Below are 25,633 nucleotides of genomic sequence, written 5' to 3'. Positions count from 1 at the left end.
CGAAGGATCCGAAATTGCCAAAATATATGAGCGAGACTTCTTTTCAGGAAGTGCATGCGCAGTGGCAGAAAAACACTACACCACCCCTGAAACCCGCTCTCAAGAAACCTTCTCGTCACAAAAGTATTCAGAGAAGGAATTACAAGAGGTGGTTGATGCACGGATTGCTCAGCTTTTTGACGCGCAAAAGAAAGCCAAAAAGCACGGCAAAAAGCAGAAGAAAGGCACTGACTTCCCGGGATATTTGGGCCGTCAGTCGACATTTGACAAGGCAAAGAAACAGAAGAAGCGTGTTCGATTTGAAGGAGTACCCGGTTCTTCTTCTTCTGACAGTTCTTCTAGCTCTTCAAATTCGAGCGAAGAAGACAGAAAAGGTAAAAAGCGAAGCAAGAAACAAAGCTTCGGAAAGGGCAAGAAAAAGGCAAAGAAGGCTAAATCTCGCCCAGCGACTGACAGTTCTACTGAGGACTCGTCTACAGACAGCTCAGATTCGGATGACAGAAACAAAGCCAACCAGTATGACTTTCTCGAAGATAAAAGCAAGAATGTCCGAGAGTTTAAGGAAGGTGGCCACTAGATCAAGTTTGATACTTTTTCAGGATACTCAGATGCTTCGAAGGCTTTGTCTTTTATACAACAGTTTGACATCGCTTTCGCGGGAGGACGCTATTCAAAGCACTCCAAGATTTGGAGAGCTGCCTCTTACTTTAAGGGGAATGCTCATACTTGGTGGTCCACGCTTCTTTTAAACAAGACTGCGCCAGTTAAATGGCTAAAATTTAAGAAGCTTTTTATTTCTTCTTGGTTGACGCAAGAATATGAACGAGATGTACGAGCTGCTTGGAACCATCTTCGGATGACCAAGAAAGATACAATCAATGCTTATTGTGAAAGATTTTGGAGCCTCTTCATTCAAGAAGATCTCGTTCAGAGAACAGATTGAGCGGTTTACCTTGGTTCTACCTACAGAGATCCGAGATCACTGCTTGGAACAGAAGTCAGCTTCTATTCAGGAGTTGATGAGTCATGCGAAGCGGGGCTTTGCCATTCGCTCTGGCAGTCTGACCTACCCCACAGATGAGGCCATGACACAACGAGCCGAACAGACTTCTGGGAATGAAAGTAGAAAGAAAAAGAGCAATCTAGAGAAAAAGGATGCACGACCCAAGCTTACTCCTGAGGAGAGAGCTCGCTTCATCAGAGAGGGAAAGTGCTTTGGATGCGGGGAACATGGACATATCTCCGCAAAGTGCCCTAAAAAGGCACAAAAACAACATAATAATAAAGACGACGATAGGCCTGAGAGTTCGAGAGCAGCTGAGGAACGTGGCAGAAAACGCGGATAGAAAAGTTGAACTGGTACCACATGGCGTGGGACCTGCACCGAATCTAATGAATGAAAGTACAAACTTTGTCACTTTTGGGGCAAAGTGAAGGATCAGGAAGCTCTTTTGAAGGAGCCAAGGCCAACTTCTTTCCACTGGGACTTGGCGGCTCGATTTGGAATTACGCCCGACAGACTGACGCCACAGGCGGAGGTAGTTCGACTGGCACCCGGATGGGATGTTGCCATTACACCGAGCTTAGTATGCGATACTACGGACCTTTCCAGATTACTGAAAAGATAAATGATGTCTCCTTCCGCTTAAAACTGCCAGATACTTGGAGGATTCACAATGCATTGCATGTGAGTCTCTTGAAACCTGTTAAGGGTGATGTGCCTGATGATGGGGAGCCTGATGGGCAACCCGCAGTGGAAGAAAACGAAAAGACCCTTGTTCCTGAACAGATTTTGTTACATACGGATACGAAGAAAGGTAAAGTCCCAAGGCGGTTCTTGATTAAGTTCAAGAACTTTCCTGCATTTGATGCGAAGTGGATGGAGGAGGAGGACCTAGCAGATACTCCTCAGATTGTGAGACTGTACCTCGATGCTTTAATTTAACATAGTCTACTCCAAACGGAACCCGGAAATTCAGCTTGGCTGAAGATCTGGTGCAGTGGGATGCACAAGAGGGGAGTTACTCCGCTCCTTTGTCAACAGATGCCTTGATTTTGATACTAAAGTCACTGATGTCTCTTTGAGCTTCAGGGATACTGAGAGCTGACAGTATTCTGCTGGATGACTTTATGAAATGGAATTCCTGATAATGATATTGATTTGTTCTTGACTTCTTTTGAGTGCAGGAACTGATAGACGAAATGACTGCAGCATTTTGGTCTGATTGATCTCGAATAGACATGGTTGCAATAGGGGTTAGTCAATCGGACATCGATGAGGTCCCGATTGGACCTAGATGTGATTGCTAGCTACATTGTCGATAAATCATGGTCTAAGATCCGAATGAATGTTGAATGTCATGTGTCCTGTGATGTCTAGTGATGTCCTGTGATGTCGTGTGATGTGACTGCCGATTTGGTACATGTGCTAGATGTGTGTCCCTAGTACGTAGGTACTAACAGTCAGTGTCTGCTAAGACGGTTTATGGCTTTTGTCGGTTTTGCATGCGTAATCGCGGTCGATTACAATGCTTTCAAGAGGGGGGTATGTCACAAAGTGATGAAGTGGCTACCGACAGCAACAGAAACCCTAATTTCTGCCAAAAACCCTAAAATTCCTGCAAACCCTAATTTCTGCCAAAACCCCTAATTTCCGGAAATCGCGGAGGTGGAAATTTTTTTATATTATTTTATTTTTAATAATTATTTTTGAGCGACGCAAAATCCCAGCTTTTGGCTTTTTGCTACCAAAAGAATTGGATGAGAGAGAGAGTTGAATTGCTTTATTTTTACTCTCATTGAGAGAAAGAGAGAGAATCTGCTTTTGCTTTCAAGCTTTTGGGGCTCTGCTTTTGGGCATCCCTTGTAACATTTAAATATGCGGTGAGGGCCTCATTTCTCAGAGCATCTGGACGCAGAGTCTGAGAGTGAAACCCTAACCGCTCTCTTGTACTTTGATGATTGATCAATACATAAAGAAATACCGAAAGGGGCGCCAGTCTTTGGGGCCAATATCTCTAGGCACGGAACTCCGCCGGGCCAGTGCAAATCTATTGTGATCTGTGAATTGTTTTGAAGTGGTTATTTGGTGCTGTCGCGATTGATGCTTGACTTGGAGTGTCCAAGTCTGTTACAGCGGCATTGCTACCACCATGAAAGGGGTATTTCTTTTGTTACAACGGCATTGCTACCACCATGAAAGACATATTTCTTTTGGCCGAGACTCAGGAAGGATGTGGACGAGTTTGTGGCGCAGGTGCTTGGTATGCCACAAGGTCAAGTTTGACAGGCATATAGCACAGGGATTGATACAGCCTTTGCCCATACCCACCTGCCCCTGGGAAAGTATTGCAATGGATTTCATTTTTGATCTCCCGAGAACACAGAGTAGTCATGATGGTATCTGGACTGTTATTGACAGATTTAGCAAGCAGGTTCATTTCATTCCAGTGAAGAAAACGGTCAAGCTGGATCACTTAGCGAGACTGTTTGTGGCCCAGATTTTCACATGCCTAAGACGATTGTCTCCGACAAGGACCCCAAATTTACGAGTTTGTTTTGGAAGGCAATTTGGGAGAACATTGGCACGCGGTTGCAGTTCTCGTCATCTTTCCACCCGCAGACTAATGGGCAATCTGAGATTGCCAATTCAGTGGTTTTAGATTTATTGAAGTCTTATATCTCAGATCAGAAGACTCAATGGGAAAAGTATCTACCCTTGGTGGAATTTGCCTACAATAACACGATACACTCTTCGACGGGGAAGGCGCCATTTGAGATTGTTGAAGGTGCTGCGAAGGTTCCACCCTTCCTAAGCACGAAAGATAAGACTTTTGAAGCTGATGAGTATACACTTAGACACGGCTTTTGCCAAGGTCTGCGAGGCTTTGCAAAAATTTCAGGAAAGACAGAAAAAGGCAGCGGATCGCCATCGTCGCGATTTGAAATTGAAGGAGGATGATTGGGTGCTCTTACGTTTTGAGAAGGCACGCTTGAGAAAGAAGAAGGGAAAGGAGAGGCTTTTTCCAAAGCTTAGTATGAGATACTACGGACCTTTCGAGGTCTTTGAAAAGATCAATGATGTCTCCTTCCGACTGAAACTGCCTGACACTTGGAGGATTCACAATGCATTTCATGTGAGACTCTTGAAACCTTTCAAAGGTGATGTGCCTGAAGATGGGGAGCCCAATGAGCAACCCGAAGTGGAAGAAAACGAGGATATCCTTGTTCCTGAACAGATTTTGGCACATAAGGACACAAAGAATAAGGGTAAAGTAAAAAGGCGGTTCTTGTTTTAATTCAAGAACTATCCTGCATTGGATGCGAAGTGGATGGAGGAGGAGGACCTAACAGATACTCCTTAGATTGTGAACCTTTACCTTGAAGCTTTTGGTTTAGCATAGTCTATTCCAAATGGAACCCAAAATTCAGCTTGGCCGCAGATCTGGTGCAGTGGGATGCACAAGAGAGGAGTTACTCCGCTCCTTTGTCAACAGATGCCTTGATTTTAGAATACTAGAGTCACTGATGTCTCTTTGAGCTTCAGGGATACTGAGAGCTCACAGTATTCTGCTGTATGACTTTATGAAATGGAATTTCGGAATATGAAACTGATTTGTTCTTGACTTGTTTTTAAGTGCAGGAACTGATAGACGAAATGACTACAACATTTTGGTCTAAATGATCTCGAACAGACATGGTTGCAATAGGGGTTAGTCAATCGGGTATCTATAAGGTCCCGACTGGATCTAGATGCGATTGCTAACTGCATTGCCGATAAATCATGGTCTAATATCCGTATGAATGTTGAATGTCATGTGATGTCGAGTGATGTCATGTGATGTCATGTCGATCGGTACATGTGCTAGATGTGTGTTCCTAGTGCGTAGATACTAACAGTGAGTGTCTGCTAAGGCAGTTTATGGCTTCTGTCTGTTTTGCAGGCATAATCGAGGGCGATTACAATGCTTTCAAGAGGGGAGTATGTCGCAAATTGATGACGTGGCTGCCCAGTGCACACACACACCCCGATGAGAACCCTAAATACTGATATGGCTGGAGTTCCTGAGAATGGTGCGGCATGGTGACGTGGCAGGCCTGTCCGGCAAGGCCGGAAATCGCGGAAAGGATGCCACGTGGCAGCGTGTACGGACCTCCGCATTTCACGGCGCTGATTGCGGATTTTTGGCAGCTTTTGGGCGATGCTTTTTCTACGCTGCTGGATTTGCTTTTTCTATGCAATAGAGAAAGAGAAACTCTTTTTCTTTTATTCAAAGGATCAAGAGAGAGCTTGAGAGAGAAAGATGGAACTGCTTTATTTTACAAGCTTTTTATTTTCAGCTTTTAGCTTTGGGGCTCTGCTTTTGGCATCCCTTGTACCTTTAAATAAGCTGGCAGGGCTTCTCACAACTCAGAGCATCTAGACGCAGAGTCTGAGTGTGAGCGCCCACCCGCACTCTTGTACTTTGAACTCAGATTAATACAAAAAGAAATACCGAAAGGGGCGCCAGTCTTTGGGGCCAATAAGTCTAGGCACGGAACTCGCGTCAGGCTAGTGTCGAATAAATTGTGAACTGTGAACTGTTTTGAAGTGGTTATTTGGTGTTGTCGCGGAGATTCTGTTACATAGATCATGTTGGTATGCAGAGATGGCATCTTGGTTTCAGTTACATGGCTTTCGTATGGATCGGCTACTCCCATTTTAGTACTCTCCGGATCCACCCTCTATCTCGCTCACTAGGGCAGAGATTACCAAGCTCATCAGACAGGGCTTGATTAAGCTGGATATGAAGAGGACATGGATACAACCTACACATGAGCTAGGTACGAAGATGACTTTCTATAGAGAGCATCTTCTCCAACTCACGAAGGATGATTTTGTGATCAGACCAGGATACATGGACACTCATCTATCCCACGCGATACGATGTGCTATGGGTCAGATACGCACATCCTCACATCCGCTAGAGATGGAGACAGGCAGATTTAGAGTGCCCGCTAAGTCCAGGATTTGTCAGGTATGCCAGAGAGAGCTAGAGACAGAGGTACATTACATATGTCACTGCCCAGTATACTATGAGATACGAGGCCGCTTTCACTGTCTATTCAGAGAGGGTTTTGGGCCACTTTCTAGAGTCATGAGATACCAGGATCAGAGATGCCTCGGATTATACTTACTGGAGATTTGCAAACACAGAGAGGACCACTTGAAGAGGGGCACAATGAGAGAGATCCAGCAACAGCGGAAGATTACAGATTTCTTTCAGTCACAGACAAAGGAGTCCGAGCACGCCCAACAGCATAACAACACCAGAGGCACCAGAGGCATACTGCTTGATCGGGCGATAGAGTTGGGGCGGTCCCGTCGCCCATGGATGAGGGGGCCCTCTCGACATAGACGCAGATTGCGACAGAGGATCCATACCATACTGGCGCGACATAGGAGCCGTCCCGACACAGTGCCTACTTGGAGGACATTGAATCTCTATAGCCTTTTGGATACTGATGTATTATGTATATGATGCCTCGACTGTCAGAGAGCTCCATTGTATCAGCTCACCCTATCAGCTTTCACCCCCACCCCTACCCACTATTTTCTTTTCGGTTTTTTGTACTTTTTGTACCCAGACCAGGTATTAGATTCACCACATGTAACCTTTTGGTCTCATAAGTCATTTTGGCCTTTTGAAGACGTTAATATTACATTTCATTCCTCTCTCTCTCTCTCTCTCTCTCTCTCTCTCTCTCTCTCTCTCTCTCTCTCTCTCTCTCTCTCTCTCTCTCTCTCTCTCCCCTTTGCCCCCGGCCCCCCGCGTCCTGCCCTCGCCCCCTCGCGCTGCCCCTGCCCCCCCCCTCGTGCTGCCCCCGCCCCCTCGCGTCCTGCCCTGCTCGCTCTATTTGCCCCCTCGCGTCCTACCCTGCACCCCCGCACCTGCACGCCGCTCTCTCTACACCTGCTCGCGTCCTGCCCTGCACCCCCGCACCTGCTCGCGCGCACTGCCCCCCCCCCCCCCCCCCCCCCCCCCCCCCCCCCCCCAACACCCTACCCTGCTCTGCTCTCGCAACCTCGCGCCCTGCTGTGCTCCCGCTCCCGCTCTCTCTCTCTACGCGATCACTGTCCCCCCCCTTTTTGTTCTCTCTCTACGCGATCACTATCCCCCCCACCTTTTCTCTCTCTATGCGATCGCTGTCCCTTTCTCTCTAGAAAAATACATTTTTCCTATCCGAAGAAAATAAGGGCAAGCTTGAAAGCTTTCAAGTTTTTAGGTTAAAATTTGAAGCTTTTGCCGGTATTTACACTAAAACTTGTCCGGTTTTCTTAAAGGCAAGCTCAAAATCTAGCCGGGATTTTGCAATTTCAGCAGGTTAAAATACACTCTACCCCGGTTCTCTAACATTGCTCCCCCCTTCTCTCTCTCTCCTCTGTACTCTCTCGCCTTAAGACCATTCTCTCTGCCATACTCTCCCCCCCCCCCTCCCCCCCTCTCTCCCTTTCTCGTCTGTACTCTATCGCTACCCCTCCCTTGCCATACCACCTCACGCTCCTCCACTCGCCCAACTACCGCGCCCGCTGCTAGTGTGGGTGCACACGTACGTTTAGTGACTCCTTTGCGGACGGCGATCCAGCATGAGGAAGCTTAACGATAAAGCCGACCCCCTAGAGGATGCCATTCAAAAGTGCAAAGAGGAAATGACGGAGATCATTACCAAGATGAATCGCAATCTCTTGGGCACAATAAACATGCTCGAAGGACGCGTGCTGATCCAAGAGAGCAAGATAAGTACGCTGGAAGACCGAGTGACGACTCAAGAGGAAGAGATTGCGTCACTCAAGAAAGACCTCGCCGAAGCACGATCAAGAAACACACTGGAAGAGGGCGAACTGCAACCCTCAGTAATCGAAGAAATCAACACGATCAAGGAGCAAGTACGGGCCATCAAAGAGGGAGAAGAGCAACACAAAGAAATGACGACTTCTTGGGTGGATGCTCTTACCAAAACTCAACAGAAGGCGGATGAAGCCGAGAAATGGATCAAGGTGGCCAAGAAAGGAAAAGGCAAGGAGATAACGCCCACGTCCACACCCACTATCATTAATCAGACACTAGAGGAGGAGCAAAGAAGACGGGTGCTCGCTTTACATGTGAGAATTTGCGGTCTTAAAGACAAACGCAATGTGGACGAAGAAGTAAAAGAACTCACAACCTTGATGGGGGTTCATGAGCCGACGCACACAAGGGCATGGAGAGTGGGCAACATAAAGAAAAATGGAAGCAGTGGAGAAACCTCAAAAGAAAGAGCACTCATCCTCCGTTTTCCCTCCATGGAAGCGAAGAAGTCCTTGAAGAAAAGACCAACTCTTAAAGAGACTGGCATCTTTCTCGGGGATGATCTCACCCTCTCGCAGATCGCCCATTTGCGGGAAGTAATGCCGGAGATTAGAGCGGCAAGAGGAAAAGCTAAGAGAGCTAGATGTTGTAGAGACGGGCCTGTCCAGACTATCACACGATGTGGAATATACTGAGTATGGGCGACACCTGATAGACATGGGCACCGCACATGGATTGGCCATCTTGAACGGCCTACAAAGATTTCCTGCTGCAGGAGGTTTTACATGCTTCCCACACAGACATGGAGCCACCACAGTGGACTATGTCATGGCACAGCCGAATCTCATCTCTAGTTCCAGGATCTCATAGTTGGGCCTAGACCGGTCGGGGTGGCAGTGGATCATGCTCTAGTGTCGATGACCATCTCCTTCCAGTTCAGTGTAGCACACAGGCCACGGGTAGCAGCCCTTACTCGCTACACATTCACACGGGAGACGGATTCTGTATACATGGACGGGATCTACAGACGCCTATGCACTAAGGACCCAGGGTGACCTCTGGAGGAGCTAACTACTATACTGACACAGACATTACATGATGCAGCAGCAGAAGCATACCCACACACCCAGCCTGAGCAGAGCAGCCGATCGAGGAGCATGCCTCAGAACATCTGGTACGATGAGGAGTGCCGGCATATTAGAGCCAGACTTCAGAGGGAGGTGCTTTTGGGGGATGTCACTCACAGACAGTCACAGATTGACTTCCGACGCCTGGTGCGGCGGAAGAAGAGGGCTTTTTTGGCTTGACTCGAGCAAGATCTATATTAGCTATCCTTGAGTCAGGACTCGCGTGAGGCGGGGCGGCTCTTTCATGAGCAGTCCCCCCCCCTCCCCCCTGCTATTTCCTCCACAGAGACCTGGGGTCAGTACGCATCATCTTTGTACACAGTACCTGGACAGCCGCCCCTCCCCAACTCCCCCGATCCATGCCCACACGTGTTTTTTTCACCGTTGAGATGGTGAAGAAAGCTATTGACAGGATGAGGACTGGGAGAGCATATGATCATAATGGCTTAATCGCTAAGCATTTCATGCATGCCAAAGACCTACTAGCAGAGCTTCTAGCAGTTATGTTTAACCGTGCCATGTGTGAGGGTCTACCGGACACTTGGAGCCTATCTACGATCGTACCTATCTTCAAGTCAGGAGACCCCATGGAGCCTGGGAACTATCGCACTATTATGATTGGGCACACACTGGCACGGTTGTATGCATCCATTCTTGAGCAACAGCTGAGTAGATAGGCAGAGAGGGAAGGAATGCGTGCAACTGGGAAGGCAGGGTTCAGGAGAGGCTTCTCTACTCTTGACCATATCTTGACACTCAGGGCCATCATCGAGGAAGGCAGATCTCATGGGAGACGGATCTATTGTAGCTTTGTGGACTTCCGCAAAGCTTTTGACATAGTACCCAGAGCTAGATTGATGCGCAGATTACAGGAAATAGGAGTACCCACAGAGCTCATTTGGGGGATCATGGCATTGTACAGATCAGTAGTAGGGCATGTACGCACCCCGGAGGAACTTTCTACACCGGTTCACTCCACTATTGGGGTGAAGCAGGGCTGCCAGCTCTCTCCTACTCTTTTCGGTATGTATGTGGATGAGGTTTCTGACTACATTGACAACGATGGGGATAAAGGTGCACAGTTGGCAAGGACATGGATTCCACTTTTGTTATATGCTGATGATATAGTGTTGATCTCCGAATCCCCAGAGGGAATGCAACGTCAATTGGATGCTTTGCATACGTTTGCCCACGAAAGTGGTTTGTCTGTCAACCTTGGTAAAACCAAGGTTATGGTGTTTAATACCACCCCACAGTGGATCAAGAGGTCAGCACCTACATTCACATACGGCCAGAAGACTGTGGAATACACAGACGGTTACACTTACCTTGGAGTGGTTTTTAGCGGACTTGCATTCTCACTCAGAAGAGCAGCAAAGACCAGACTGACTAGAGTCCACGCAGCATTGGGTAGATGTTAGGTGCAACGAAATGAATGTTGTATTTTCTCAAGATTAGTGATCTTTATTGCTCAAGGTTCTTTTTAGTTCTTAGGGAAAGAGAGCTTTCCGTCTTGTAGAGTGTTGTGGTCACGAACAAAGTGAGTGGATATTGTGCGTGCAAGTGAACGAGACTGAGAGAAGGAGAGAGAAGAGATACGACACCTGAGAGGTTGTAAAACCCTCCTCCGAAGGCTAAGTGACTGGGCATGCACGGTCTACGAATAGACTCACAAAAGTGCCAGATCACTGCTAATCTAAACTGACTGAACTCTGCTGTGGTGTAGCTTGTCCACAGACACATGGGGTTGGGATGTGTCACGTGACATCCCCTCCTTTTCAAAGTGAGGTACTGGTACCGAACTGTATGGCGTCGAGGGAGATCGCCAACAGCATCCGGAATCCTGGAAGGGACTCTTCGCCAGCCCACTCTGCTATGTGGGTCGAGCGATACTTGAACTTCATAAAGGTCTGCAACGATTGCTTCTTTGGGCCGCGCCGAAAGCGACACAGTCTTCTGAATCTCCTTTCTTGCTTCAACTTCGTCTAGAGTCCTGCTTCTTTCGTCTTCAAGAATCTCCATGGCTGAAAATTCCTGAAACAATCTCCAACACAAAACCATGAACATACCCATTCCATGTAAAGTGAAGGAAATAAATCTCGTCTTCTCTAAAGACTGTATATGCAATGTAGATGAACATAGAGACGGAGTGACAACCCGGTCATCAAACATATAGAAACAATGAGGTCGAATCTTTTCTGTTTGATCGAAATCAATCAACTGTGGCAAATCACAATGGAAATGCCCATGCTTGGTGCTCATACTATCATGTGCTCTTTCGGAAACTGTGTCATGCCAAGGAAGAGACATGGAATGCGACTTCCTTACATACAAAATTTTCAACTTTTCACGAAAAATCCGCATACATTCGTGCTCATCCATGAGAGAAACGTGCTCAACATACAATATGTCATGCCTAGGAAAAGGGATCACATAACGATGCTGACTAAAATACAGGAAACCTTCACGAATGAAACACTCGAACAATGCGTGCGTATCAATCATGCGAACACATAATACTTCCTGTGATGGTTCCTTGGACCAAGGCTCGAGAGCCAAGATCGGTTCTTCGGGATCTAGCAAATCTTCTTGTGGGGGATCTGTGGACCTCGACTCGAAAGCCAAGATCGATTCTTGGTGATTGATCGAATCTGCAACGAGGTTAGCTTCGCTAGAAAAAGCATCAACTAACACATCATCCTTGTGAACAATCACATCTTGTTCATGCAATTCATCATGCTTGTCTTTATCATCCAAATCATTATGCAAATCATTAGCATTCAAATCATCATGCTTCTCATAATCATGCAAGTGTTGTGTGTCATGCTGTGGAGAAAAAGAGATTGAGAGAATCTTCTTATCCCGAATCCTTTCAACCTTGTCTTGCATAGTAGCAATGGGAGATGGAGAAGGAGCAATGTCCTCTCCATGAAAGACAATAGGAGAATCACTGTCGGCATTGAGAGTTATAGTGTTAGCCGAAAAATTTATGAAAGCATCAGCTTCACGAAACCACTTAATGCCTAAAATCATATCACATCCTGAGAGAGGAGAAACAACAAATCTTCTAGTGAAGGCAGTCTGTTGAATTGCAAACAACACATCAAGGCACTCCTCCATGATGAGAGCGTCCATACCAGGACGAAAGCCAAAGACCTCGATAGGAGATCTCGGACTAACTTCGAGGCGGGCTCTCTCAACAAGAGAGGAACTGATCACATCATGCATACTACCTGGGTCAAACAATATGACAAAACGGTGCCCCGACGTACGACCATAACATTTAATGAGAGAATCATCAATGGGAGGGTCTTGAAAAACTTTGGGCACAATCGTGTTATCATTCATTGCATTGACAGATGTAGTGGGTGTTGTGGGTTCTTTAGATTCATTCAATTCAAGCTTAGGACATGTTCTTTTTATGTGACCCTTAATGTGACAATGAAAACAACGACCTTCCTTAGAATAAGTGCTTTGTTCTTCCGACGTGATGTATCCTCCTACAATTCCTTATGCTACCTTTTCATCTGGAGTTAGCTTAGGTTTAGCAGTTGTGTTAGCCTTACCCTTAGATTCATTGGAAGAATTCTTTGATGAGAGACTGTTGGAAGATTGGTTAGAAGAGTTATCATTCTTACCATTCTTACCGTTCTTACCATTCTCAGGATTCTGAGAAGTCTGCGAGGTACTTGTGGAAGTCTTGTTCTCCTTAGGCTTTCCCTTGTTGTGCTTCATTTCCTGTGCGAGAGCAATCGCTACCGCCTTGTTGAGATCGATTGGATCGAATACCTCGACATCGTACTTGATATACTCATCCAATCGAAAGAGAAAAGCCTCTTTGCGCTCATCATCCAACATGCGTAGTTGGGTACCTAGCTGCAAAACACGATTAGAAAAAGACATAACCGGCATACCATTTTGCTTGAGAGCGCGCCAATAGTCTTTCAACCGTGCGAGGTACTGAGGTGGCATAAAGCGCGCCTTGAGCTTGTCTTGGAAATCAGCCCAACTAAAAGAGAGGGGCGTGAAATCGTCAGCTGCCTCTAGGTGCGCGGCTAGCTGTGCCTCTTGCCATGCATGGTACCAATTAATGGCATCACCGGCAAGGTACATAGCTTCCGTCAAAACTTTGTTATTGCTCCTCTTCTTAGTTGTCGCAAAATAAGCATTAAATTGATGCAACCAAGAATGAATAACTGTAGCATCCATCTTACCGTCATACTTACTGAAAATCAACTTTTCTGTAACTGGATGGTTAGAATCTGCGTCGTGGCTTGCGCCACTTGACTAACTCCCACGATCCTTGGGTGTTTCGGTCTTCGAGGCGAGAACTTGGGCAAGCAATTCTTGAGTGCGTAGCTCTCGTCGAGCTTCACGCTCGGCCTCCAATGCGGCGTTTCTTGCTGCCCCTTCTTCCTTCCTTAGTTCTTTTCTTTCTTTTCTTGCGTCGCGCTCGCGTTCTAAAGCAAGGCGCTTGTCTTCCTATCTATCCATCATGGCCATCATTTGCTTCATCATTGCCTCCGTAGGGTCTGGCGTAGATGGCGAAGGGGGAGGGTTGGAAAGATCTCCTGGTGGGGAAAATCCTTCGTCGCCTCTCTCATGCTCATCACCTGAATGTGAAGTATCCATGCCGCTTCGGGTGACGACCATGCACTATGATCTTGGGGTCTTAAGCTCGCGAGGAACCTGGGTTCTTGAGGGTCTTGAGGTTCTTGAGGTCCTTGATCAGTGAGAATCTAGGGTTCTTGAGGTTCTTGAGTCTTGAGGGTCTTGGGTTCTTGAGGTTTCCTTTCGCTTGCAAATCGCGTTGAGAAGGATCTTCTCTTCACCCGAGTTCTACTCCTTTCTGCGGGCGCACCCCTTGGCGGCCTTGCGCTCACACCAAGGTTGCTTTTTCCCACCTCACGTCGATTGGCCGGCCGCTAAGGACGGTCCGCTCTCAATGAGTGAAAAGAGACACAAGGGGAGGTTGGACAAGCCCTTCTTTCTTGGGATTCTTGTCACTCTTCGACAAAACACGATTAGGAATCACCACGCCCAAGTAAACTTGGGTTCGTGCGATCGCAACAAGCAAAAAAATTCTTGTGGTTCTTGTGGTTCTTTCCTTGAGTAATGCAGAACACTTACAAAGCTCTGATACCAATGTAAGGTGCAGCGGAATGAATGTTGTATTTTCTCAAGATTAGTGATCTTTATTGCTCAAGGTTCCTTTTAGTTCTTAGGGAAAGAGAGAACTTTCCGTCTTGTAGAGTGCTGTGGTCACGAACAAAGTGAGTGGATATTGTGCGTGCAAGTGAATGAGACTGAGAGAAGGAGAGAGAAGAGATACGACACCCGAGAGGTTGTAAAACCCTCCTCCAAAGGCCCCACTCTCGTCGGCGAGAGTGGTCTATTCTTTGATTGCACAAAGGTGTACAATGCGTATGAAATGGACAGATGCAAGTTGGACTATGCCGATGACGACGACGGAGATAACGACGACGACTTGATGGCTGAAATCTGAGATCTTCTAATCGCTGAACTCGGGACTGTTTCACTGGCTGAAAATGACTGTTTTGGCTGCGTTTTGTTGGGCTAAACTTGGGGGTACTTCTGCAACTGAATGGGGGGAATCTGCTACTTTGCTAACTGCTGAAAACTTGCGTTTTGTCACTGCTGAAACTGCAGCTCTCTTAGCGTTAGTGTTGGGGCTGAAATCACTGAGACAGGCTGAGGTCTTGCTGGCGTTTTTGCATCAAAAACGCTGGCTGAAAGTGGGGTGTCTTTGCAATGAAAACGCTGGGCTGAATAGCCTGTGGGAAGTCGCTAGGCAATGCCAATCGACAGCGAGGCTGAATGCTGTGGGGAAAACGCCAAGGGAGGGATGGGGATGGCGAGGGTCTACTACGGGGGTTTGGGGGGGGGGGGGGGGGGGGGGGGGGGGGGGGGGGGGGTTTCTGCTGAGAAGTTGCCTGTTGAGCGGGAAGCTCCTGCTGCCTCTTCTGCCAGAAAGTGTGAACTTGGGAAAGTAAGTAAGTTTGCCCTACCTACTTTTGTTGGAAAGTCACTTAAAAATAATAAGTGAAAATCCCAATAAATAGGAAAATAGGCTAAATGCACTGAAAAATTCCCCTAACTGATGCTAATGGATTCTGATGGGAATTCCGATGATCATGTTGTGTGCAACCGGAGGATATGCATCTATGTTAAGGGACTGGGCAAGCACGGTCTACAAATAGACTCACAAAAGTGTCAGATCACTACTAATCTAAGCTGACTGAACCCTGCTGTGGTGTAGCTTGTCCACGGACACATGGGGTTGGGATGTGTCACGTGACAGTAGATTGGAGAAGATGTGTTCGCAGGTTCAGTTTCAGGAGCCCCGGACGAAGGTCTGGCTCTTTGACACTGTGGTGGCTTCAGCATTGCTCTATGTAGCTGAGATATGGGGACCTTCATTGGATCACCGCGGGAGGCCGGGTCGCACTGACGGATGGGGGAACATGGAGAAACCTATCGTCTCTATGATCTGGCGGCTCATTAGAGCCAAGGCATCAGTACCACGGATTATCCGAGCAGAGCTAGCGCCCCCCCCCCCCACTAGTAGTGGAGGCGCTCACCAGATCAGTCTCCTTCATAAACCGCACATGGGAACTTCCTAGAGACAGATATGCTCGCATAGCACTTGAGTCCTCTCGACAGTTAGCCATACAAGGAGATACAACATGCTGGTATGGGGAGATAACATCATGGTTTCAGGTGCATGGGTTCAGCATAGACGGGCTGCCACCATTCCAGTACTCATTGGATGCACCATCTCTCACTCTTACACAGTCAGAGATCACCAAGCTCATCCGCCAAGACCTGACCCAGCTAGACACTAGGAGGACATGGATACAACCAGCACAGGAATTGGGCACGAAGATGGCTTTCTACAGAGACCACCTTCTCCAGCTTACGAAAGATGGTTTTGTGACGAGACCCAGATACATGGATACCCACTTGTCTCATAGGTCACTATGGCCTTTTGAAGACGTTAATATAACATTTCATTTCTCTCTCTCTCTCTCTTGATGATGACCTCACAAAGATGCAACAAGATCACCGCCGCGCGTGCATGCCTAGAGTCCACCAAGCCCGCAAAGAAGGGAAGAAGGCAGTATATCGAGATGGTAGGGTTATCATTGATGGCAAGACCATCGCATAGGGACTCACGGCCTGTGGGACACACGAGGAGATTCATGTCACGGTTTGGAATTGCAATGGAGACCTATGGACACACCCAGAGAGACTTGAGGAGGTGATGAGAGGTCGAGACATGATTCTACTTACAGAGACACACGAGAGCCCAGAGAGAGGGTTACCACGGATACATGGATTCCAATGGGAGTCTCTACATCGGGGATGTATGCACCAGCACACCACTCGCTGTTCAGGAGGAGTGGCCATACTCTTTAGACAAGGGCTTCACAGCAGACTACAGATTGTTGCCCGGGACCCACAGGCCCGATACATGTGGATTCGCCTCGAGCTCTCACGAGACAGGATCGTCTACATTGCCCTTTGCTACTTTGCTCCCACAGGCTCCAGATTCGCCCCTATTGAGCAGGAGTCACCGTACGCATGCCTCACGGAGGAGATTATGGAGTACTCTACACTGGGTGAAGTCTTCCTTATGGGAGACTTCAATGCTCGTACGCGCAGTGAGCAGTGTGAGGCATATGACCACGAGGACCCAGAGGCACTACACACTCTAGATGAGGAGGCTACTATGAGAGATACAACAGACAAAGCTCCAGTCACAGCCTACGGACGACACCTACTTCGACTTGGCTCCCAGCACCGTCTCGTTATTTATAACGGGATGGCCCAGTGGCCCACCTCAGGGGGCCTGACTTGTATGCCACATGGAGTTACAGAGGGAGGGGGGGGTACAGTCGACTATATTCTGGGACCCAGGGAGGCTACACACCTTATCACATCCTTCACCATTCCACCCATACCCATCGGAGCCGACCACACATACCTCTCTTTCTCCATCACCGGAGATACCATCCCACACAGCTCCACAGCACACACTCCACACACCAACATCCATTTCACACATGAGCTAGCCTCTCTTTACTCGGCCGAGGTCGAGCATGGCCTATGCCTCCTCCACCCATCCACACCACTCCCAGTTCTCACATCACATATCTCTTCCGTTCTCCACACTTCAGCTATTAGCTCTTTTCCACACACCACTCACACAGGACGCACTCCCCCCCCCCGGGACTATGCCTCAGAACCGCTGGTACAATGATGAGTGCAGAGAGTTATACCGACGCCTCCGTGCACGGCGAGCCTTAGGAGAGATCACAAAGAGAGAGGCCAGACGACATATGAAGACGCTGACACGCCAAAAGCGGCGAGCATTCGAAGAGGCACAGGAGCTTGAGCTATACCGCCTATTCATGAGCATAGATAGCGCGACGGCATGGCGCACCCTGCGCGAGCCACGTCCGACTACAGCTATTGAGGATCCACAGATATGGCATGATTATGCAGAGCGCCTTTATGAGGTGCCAGGGCAGCCTCCTATCCCGCAGCCACACGGGCCACGCCCCACGTGCTCCTCCTTCTTTACAGCAGAGATGGTAGAGAGGGCCATACGCCGCATGCAGCACAGACGATCAGCTGACCATACTGGATTACAGAGAGAGCACATCATTTATGCGGCCTCCACTATAGCCCCGTTGATTGCACATGTCTTCAACCGGGCTATAGGGGAGGGCTTCCCCGAGGAGTGGACACAGCACACCATAGTGCCTATCCACAAATCTGGAGACACCCTGGACCCAGGGAACTACCGGACTATCATGATTGGCCACACGATGGCCAAGCTATATGGAGCAGTACTTGAGGCACAGCTCAGCTGCTACGCAGAGACCGAGGGTTTACGAGCTCCAGGCCAGGCAGGTTTCAGACGAGCTTTCTCCACCACTGATCACATCTTCGTTCTGCGCTGCCTCATTGATGGGGCAAAGGCGCGGAAGAAGAGGCTTTACTGCTGCTTTGTGGATTTCCGCAAGGCCTTTGACACAGTCCCACGCGAGAGACTCTTCCAGCGCCTTCACAGCATTGGGGTACCAACAGAGATGATTTGGGCCATATATACTCTCTACGAGAGGGTGACGGGTCGAGTTCGTTGCCCAGGCGGCTTTTCAGAGACCATTGCTAGCACCATTGGTGTTAAGCAAGGATGCCCACTCTCCCCGACACTCTTTGGGCTCTACATCGACGAGATCTCCGACTACATACTACGAGCAGGGGGAGAGGGGAGCGACTTGGCAGGTACTCCGGTCCACATCATGTTATATGCTGATGATATTGTGTTGATTTCAGAGTCACCCGAGGGCTTGCAACGCCATCTTGAGGCCTTGGACGAATTCAGCACACACAAGGGGTTGACTGTGAACCTTGGCAAAACCAAGGTCATGATCTTTCACACATCCAGTGCAGTAAGGAGCGCTGCCACCTTCACAGCAGCAGGAGGACAGGTTGATGTAGTCACCTCCTATGTCTACCTTGGCATCACATTCACCAGCCTACCAGGACCCTTCACTATGAGGCAGGCTGCTGCTGACAGGCTCACCCGAGGATATGCAGCTCTGACCATGCTAGAGCGGAGATGTCACCAGGCACACTTTCAGGAGCCCCGCACGAAGGGGTGGCTTTTCGACACCTTAGTCACCCCGGCCCTGATGTACTCGGCGGCAGTATGGGCACCAGGATTGACAGTTGACCAGTGGACACAGCTTGAGAGGCCACAGGTATGTATGATCTCACGCTTGCTCCGCAGCAAGAAGACAGTGCCACATGACATTATTAGAGCCGAGCTCGCCACACCACCTATGGTTGTAGAGGCACTATTCCAGACAGTCTCCTTCATCCAGAGGATGAGAGAGCTACCTCCTGACAGACTTACTCGTAGAGCATTTGAGGCAGCTATACAGCTATCAGAGAGTGGGCATGAGAGAGCATGGTACTCACAGGTCAGAGCATGGTTTGAGGGACACGGTCTTGACATGGAGAGCCTACCACCATTCCAGTACGACCCCCACTCACCATCTGTTCACCTCTCTCGCAGTGAGAGGAACTTGGTATTGAGACAGGATCTGTGGCAGCTATACACCAGGAGAGTCTGGGAGTCACCTGGCTTGGGGACGAGGATGTCAGATTATAGAGACCAGTTTCTCACCATATTGTCTGGGGGGTTCATACAGAGACCACGCTATATGGACACATATATGCCACATAGCTCACGGGTGGCGATTGGTCAGCTGAGAGTGGCTTCACACAGATTAGAGATTGAGATCGGGAGACATACTGGTGTTCCCAGGGAGGAGCGAGTCTGCAGAGCCTGCACAGAGGAGGTGGAGAGTGAGGAGCACTTTGTATGTAGATGCAGAGCATACACTGAGATCAGAGGCAGGTATGAGGCCTTATTCAGAGGACAGCCCACTCTCCGAGAGATCATGGACTCTCGAGATCAGAGACAGCTCGGACGCTTCTTACTAGAGATACAGAGCCATCGGGACACTACTACAGCCACGCACAGCTACACAGACAGAGGGGAGACAATCGCAGCTCACAGACTTCTTTCAGAGGATTGCCGCCCCTCCCTCACCAGACACTCAGAGGGGAGTGACACTCCCACAGGCGGAGGTGAGCCGAGCTAGACGACGACCACGAGTCACAGGCTATAGGGGCGCGAGCTCCCACCACCGACAGATCGAGGAGATCCGAGCCCGGGAGCGCCGTGCCACTGAGGAGCGAGTAGCTCAGATGAGGGCCGACCCGACAGCTTTCATCCGGGTAGCCTTGGCACCAGCCCCGCCCATGTACCACATCTTACATCCCCCCATTTGTACAGGATGGAGCTAGATAGCTTGATGCATTCTCATTCTCATGATTGTACTACCTTGAGCATATAGACATGCATATACCCCTAGAGATAGAGCTCCATCCCTCCTCAGATACTCCCCTACCTACATTCAGTTCAGTTTTGTATCAGTTTTGTTTCATTTGTCTTTCCGATAGACGGATGACATACACACCATGTACATTTGATTTGTCTCATAGGCCGATTTCGGCCTGACATAGACGTTAAAAATCTTTCTTTCTTTCTTTCTCTCTCTCTCTCTCTCTCTCTCTCTCTCTCTCTCTCTCTCTCTCTCTCTCTCTCTCTCTCTCTCTCTCTCTCTTCTAGGAAATAAAAGGAACCATTTCTCATGCTGGGTAGCACACATTAACGCAAGGAAAGAAGTAAAGATTTGTGGAAGTGTAAAGTCTAGATCTTCACCATTTCAATTCCGTTGCACCTAACATTGGTATCAAAGCTTTGAGATACTTCTTGTCCCAGTATAAACTTTCAAAGAAGCAAATGAGATGGGCGAACATTTTATCGCAGCTTCACTTTCAAATAGTATATCTGAGGGGAAAGAAGAATGAAGCCGCAGATGCGTTGTCTCACAAGCCACAAATATCCACTGTCACTTCAGTACATCATCTGGGCATTGATGAAATGCAAGAGGAATATGCCATAGACCCGGATTTTGGTGAGATTTTCGTAAGGGTACACATAGTGTTTGTAACGTCCATATCTCTAAACTCAACTCATGCTCTAAACTCGGTCCATAGATTTTGGCCAAACAGTGGCCAATCATAGCAGTGCAACGATCATTAGGCACAAGTGGTATCTCCGCTCTTAAGCAAAGTAATATAATCTATCAATTGCAACAGTTGTGTAATCTATCAATTGCATCAAGCACCATCCTTTCAATAAAGAGACTGCTACACTCCAACCAACATGGTGATGTGAGTGGAATGAGGGGCTGGTCTTGTACATCATACAAAAATGGTGCATACTTATGCCAAGTATGAAGTGCAGGATTGGGGTAGATGATTCTCTCTCTTGGAACTTTTCCCAAGCCACCTGCCACCTTTCTATCTTGACTCAAGAACAGGCCATAGATCTTCACATCAAGCTTGGCAAGGAGAGAGACAATGATTACTCATGGAGCACAGAAGTAAAAAACAGATGTGAAATGAGAAGAAGGGAGCCACGACAAGAGAAATGACTGAACGAGGAAACCTTCATACAGGGTCCCAATTGCAACCTTAGGCCACCAGTCTTATGCACTGCCCCCCACAACCTGCTGCTCGAGACAGGTTTTTCAATCAGGCTGTTGAAACCTCAGCTATCTACAAAACCCAGCAGCAAAATAAGGTAGCCAAATCACATACATTGCAGCCCACAACCAGCCCTTTGATGTAGGCCACCTCAATCACGACAGTTGGTACCTCTAGCCATTCAGAATACCATTTTACAGTTTCAAAGAAAAGTCAACACTCTTTAGTTATTTAAAGGGAGTTCGAACAGCTTCCAAGTTATTTCTACTGAATAGCATACACTCCTTTACATGCCAGTAAAAGTTAAAAAACTGGTATGAACCTGTGGGTTTCCTCAATTGTAGGAGTTTCCTGTTCTGCACTATTCGTCATTGAAGCCTTATCCCCTGTATTGAAAAAGAAAATAATACACAAAATTATGAACTACACTGAAATGAAAAGAAACTAAGTAAGAACTTACCTCCATCAAAACTGACACCCTCAAGGGCAGCAACTTGCTGAACAAATCTGCTCATATCTGGAGGTTTCATTGTATCTGTAAGCCAAGATGTTATCAACTCCTTGATCACAGTTTCTAGTGTATTTCAACAACAGTCCAATCAAGGGAATCCAAAAAATTGTACTATTTGATTAGACACAGATACCGACATTGCATGTAACAGTCAGACAGCAGTCATATTCTGTTGTGTACACAAATACTAGCCTAAGTTTGTAAAGCCCTGTCAGTGAAACTTGTGCAATCTACAGTTTCGTAAATTGGCTGGCATCAAGCCAAAAAAAAAAAAAAAAAGTAGGCATCAAGCTAGAATTTTAGAAAAAGGTACAAGTTTTTACAGATCAAGAAATAAAAGCAAAACGTTGCTAATCATTTATCCATGTAGATGGCCATAATGAACGATTAAAAGGAACAAACTACAGTAACAAGAGTCTTCCGTTATCAGAGGTTGTCACTTTCATGAACTCCAAATAAGACTTTTTCATACTCTTTTGTCTATGCGGTTGTAAGAAAATGTTCTTATCGCACCAGAGCGGCCAATGATTGTACAGTTGTCTTCACGAATCCTTGGTTTTGTAGTTGTTTTCATACATCATACGAACTTGTCTGTTCTATATTAAATGATATGTATGACCCTATGGATCGGTAACAAAAGGAAGGTGTTCAGTGACCTGCTTGCATCAAACGCCACTTTAAAATTCTGAAAAAGCAACCATATTTTACCAATTTGGCAGAACTTTCTTCACTTGAAAAGGGCCCAAAAAAAATTACCAGTGTTCCTCACTGTGCTACTCACAGAGCAGCATAAGAGCCCGGAGCGAGGGCTCCTGAGAACATAACACTACCAAAAAAATTACCAGAGTGTTCCTCATTGTGCTACTCACAGAGTAGCATAAGAGCCCGGAGCGAAGGCTCCTGAGAACATAACACTACCAAAAAAATTACCAGTGTTCCTCATTGTGCTACTCACAGAGTAGCATAAGAGCCCGGAGCGAAGGCTCCCGAGAGCATAACACTACCATTGGGAGTCTTTACTTCAGAAGTGTATGCAACACAACCCTTCTAAAGGCTCTTGAGGAGCAGCAATCCTTTATAGGCAAGATCTACACAGGAGGATACAGATCAAGGAACGAGATCCAGAGGATCAATTCATGTAGGTGAGGCTATAGGTTATAGCTATGATGGAATCGTTTCATATACAATGTACATACCTATATGTTGTTTCACCTGTCAGAGTCGAAGTTTGCAATAGTGGAAGGAGACTCAAAGGAGGGAGGCCCTCAAGATGGGAAGGGGGAGGAAGATACACTCACCATACACAGGCCTGCGATCTCTCTACCTCTTGCTAGCACTCCACTCTTCACCACTCCCCTCCCCTTGTTGCACTGTTTGCTTGCAAGTGTTGCACCCGAGGCTTGTACGGTGGGCGGTTGTTGCATGGAGGACAATACAAAGGAGATCTGTCGTGGTAGATCCGAGATCTAGTGGCTGCCCGGTCCTGAGAGGAGGTTTGCTCACGGTAGCAGACTTGATCATCAACTAATTCACCTTTTCCACTGCACCTTTTGACACTTTTGTGGTTATGCATCTTGCTCCAAAGGATTCAATTATGAAATCCGTCCTTGGAGGATATTCTTCTATCTCATTATGCTTGGTTTGATGAGACAAGATTGGTCTTGACTATTTTGAAGCTTCGGTTTTGACCCATTTCCAAATATTGAAATTTTTTTTGCCTTTTAGCACCTCCCATCCCATGTCCCCATGATTACCCTCTCAATGGTTCCTTTTCACTCTTTACAGCCTCACCTATTGTCCATTCTCACTCTACATCGGCTGTTCCTACACCCTTTGTGTCAAGTGGCATGCGAAGCCCAAGGTTCCTCCTAGATGGACTCACATTCTGTCACGAGGACGTGGCAATTGTTAACCTTAGTTGTTGGTTTCTTTCCAATGATTTTTGTTTAATTTTTGAGACCCTCTTTTTGAAGTTGCAAATGGTCGAACATTGTATGGCCAATGTGAACGGTAGTTTCATCCGCAGATGGGAAGTTGGTCGGCACTGGAACTCGTAAAGTAAAAGGATGTCTAGGCTCAGTTCAAGATCATGTAGGTACCCCCGTCGCACTTAGCAAGTTGGTGGATACTACGAAGTGAACTCAATAAAGGCATAAAGTCAAGGTGGGATCACCAACAGAAAGTATCCGACAGTTGGGCCACATTGCACTTTTGGATGCGGTCCCGATGAGGATAGATGGTCAGATGACCAATGAAAGCCCAACAGAAGCATCTCCTAAAAATTAGGGAACTGCTATTTTGGGTAGCTTCAGAATGATAGGGGGAACATTTTATTACTTTGCTGCAAAGTCACCTAATGCACCAGTTGAAAGATCTTTAAGCAGGAAGCCCAATGCGGGGAAATTGCATGCATGACTGCCAAGTGCCACTTTTTGGCCAATTTACCAAGTTTGGGAGAACAGAACTCGTAGCTGACTTTTTGGAGCAGTTTTGGAGGCTGATAACTCTAATTTTCAGCCATTTCTCTCCATTTCTGAGATTCCCATGACTTTACCTAGGACCAAGGAGCTCATTTTCAGCATTCGAAGGCATCAGATGCGTGTTTACAAGGCTGTTTTGCTGCGTTTTCAGCGATACACAGGTTTTGGCAGCCATGGAAATCTTCCCCTTTTGCATCTACTTGTTCACAAATACATTACAGGTCAAGCAGGGGGCGCTTCATTGAGAACCTGTCACAGGTTACGAGCTATAGAGTACTTCCTTTCCACTCAATGTACAGTGTGGTGCTAGGAGTGATGCCCTACACACTACACACTGCTCTTTCTTCCCTACGTGCAGTTATGTGATGCCCCACAAGAGGGCTCTTCATTTGACTGATGTACAGCTGTGTGGTTTCATGCTTTTGTGCTGAGGCAAGAGCCTCCTTGAGCAGGAACAGGGGTAGCTAACTGCTACTCCAAAGCAGGCACCGGTGAGCGTCATAACCTCACCGTACAGGTGCGAATCCAGCGCTGTGTATGCGCTGTAAATTGACTGTTTTTCAGCCATACGGATGCCAGAACCATTGGGAATAGTGCCCCATTGGCAGAGGACAGTTAGGGGACTGTTTGGGGCTGAAAACAGTGCAAAACCCAGTAAATATAGCGTGCTGAATTACTGTTTTTGGGCAGGAATTAGAGGGTTTATGCCAATGGAAGTGAGTTCCAGCAGGGGAATTGGTTTCGCGCAAGTTTTGGGGTTGTTATGCTGCCGAAATTTGACCAAACAGGTCGTATCTAGCTCGATACAGGTAAAGGATTCCCAGGACACTACTTTGTAATTTACCCTCTTAAAGTATAAAGAAATACCGAAAGGGGCGCCAATTTTGGGGCCTACAGGTTGTCGGCGTCTGCTCGAAGCATTCTAGCTTCCAAGCCGTGTGTGTGCTTAGGTGTTAATTCTCGTCGCAAGTTTCCTTTGCACGTTCTCTCTCTGTGTGTCTAAAGTAAAGAATTTCGGGTGAAAGCCAAAGCCACGAGCCGGTTTCAAGGTTCCGTTGCAGGGACATCAATCACTTTTTCCTCAAAGAGTGAGCCTCAGTTGTTTTGGGTAAAGACACGGAGTACAGGAAAACGGGATTTACTCTGGCCGACAAAGGGAAGGGCATTATGGAAGAGGGTTCCTCTTCACACGATAGACAAGAAATTCCGCATGTTTGCCCTGCCAAAAAGTGGTCAAATTAGGACTGATTTTCTCCTGCGTTTTTAGGGTTTGCAAGTATGAACCAAGATGAGATAGGGAGAGGTCTCATGGTGGTAGATTGGCCACTAGATCTCCTGCGGGAGTGATGTGGATCTGCCAAGTGACACACTGCTCACCGATTCTCTGAGGTGATTGCTTGGATTCTTTGACGCATTGGTAAATCATCTTGAAATTTGAGCTTACTTGGTCGTAGGTACTACGCTACAGTGTTGTGGAATTATGCTCGTTTGCAGAGGCAAGAGCCTCTTGCACAAGTAAAAAGTTAAGGG

At 47.4% G+C, this 25,633-nt stretch overlaps 1 protein-coding gene across 1 annotated transcript in view; it reads right to left on the bottom strand.

The window, feature by feature from the left end:
• The window catches only part of LOC147456785 (NADH:ubiquinone oxidoreductase, 17.2kDa subunit), a 107,536-nt gene that overhangs the window by 45,325 nt on the left and 36,578 nt on the right, over positions 1-25,633 (bottom strand). The window contains 2 exon segments of the mRNA XM_086513450.1: positions 21,435-21,498; positions 21,573-21,647. Of these exon segments, the coding sequence (XP_086369576.1) occupies positions 21,435-21,498; positions 21,573-21,647 (139 nt within the window).

Source organism: Adiantum capillus-veneris, chromosome 5, assembly GCF_014529385.1.
Source record: "Adiantum capillus-veneris isolate H3 chromosome 5, ASM1452938v2, whole genome shotgun sequence".
In the NCBI taxonomy this organism is placed as follows: Eukaryota; Viridiplantae; Streptophyta; class Polypodiopsida; order Polypodiales; family Pteridaceae; genus Adiantum; species Adiantum capillus-veneris.
The sequence above is the reverse complement of the archived record's forward strand: the minus strand, read 5'-3'. Positions and strand labels throughout refer to the sequence as shown.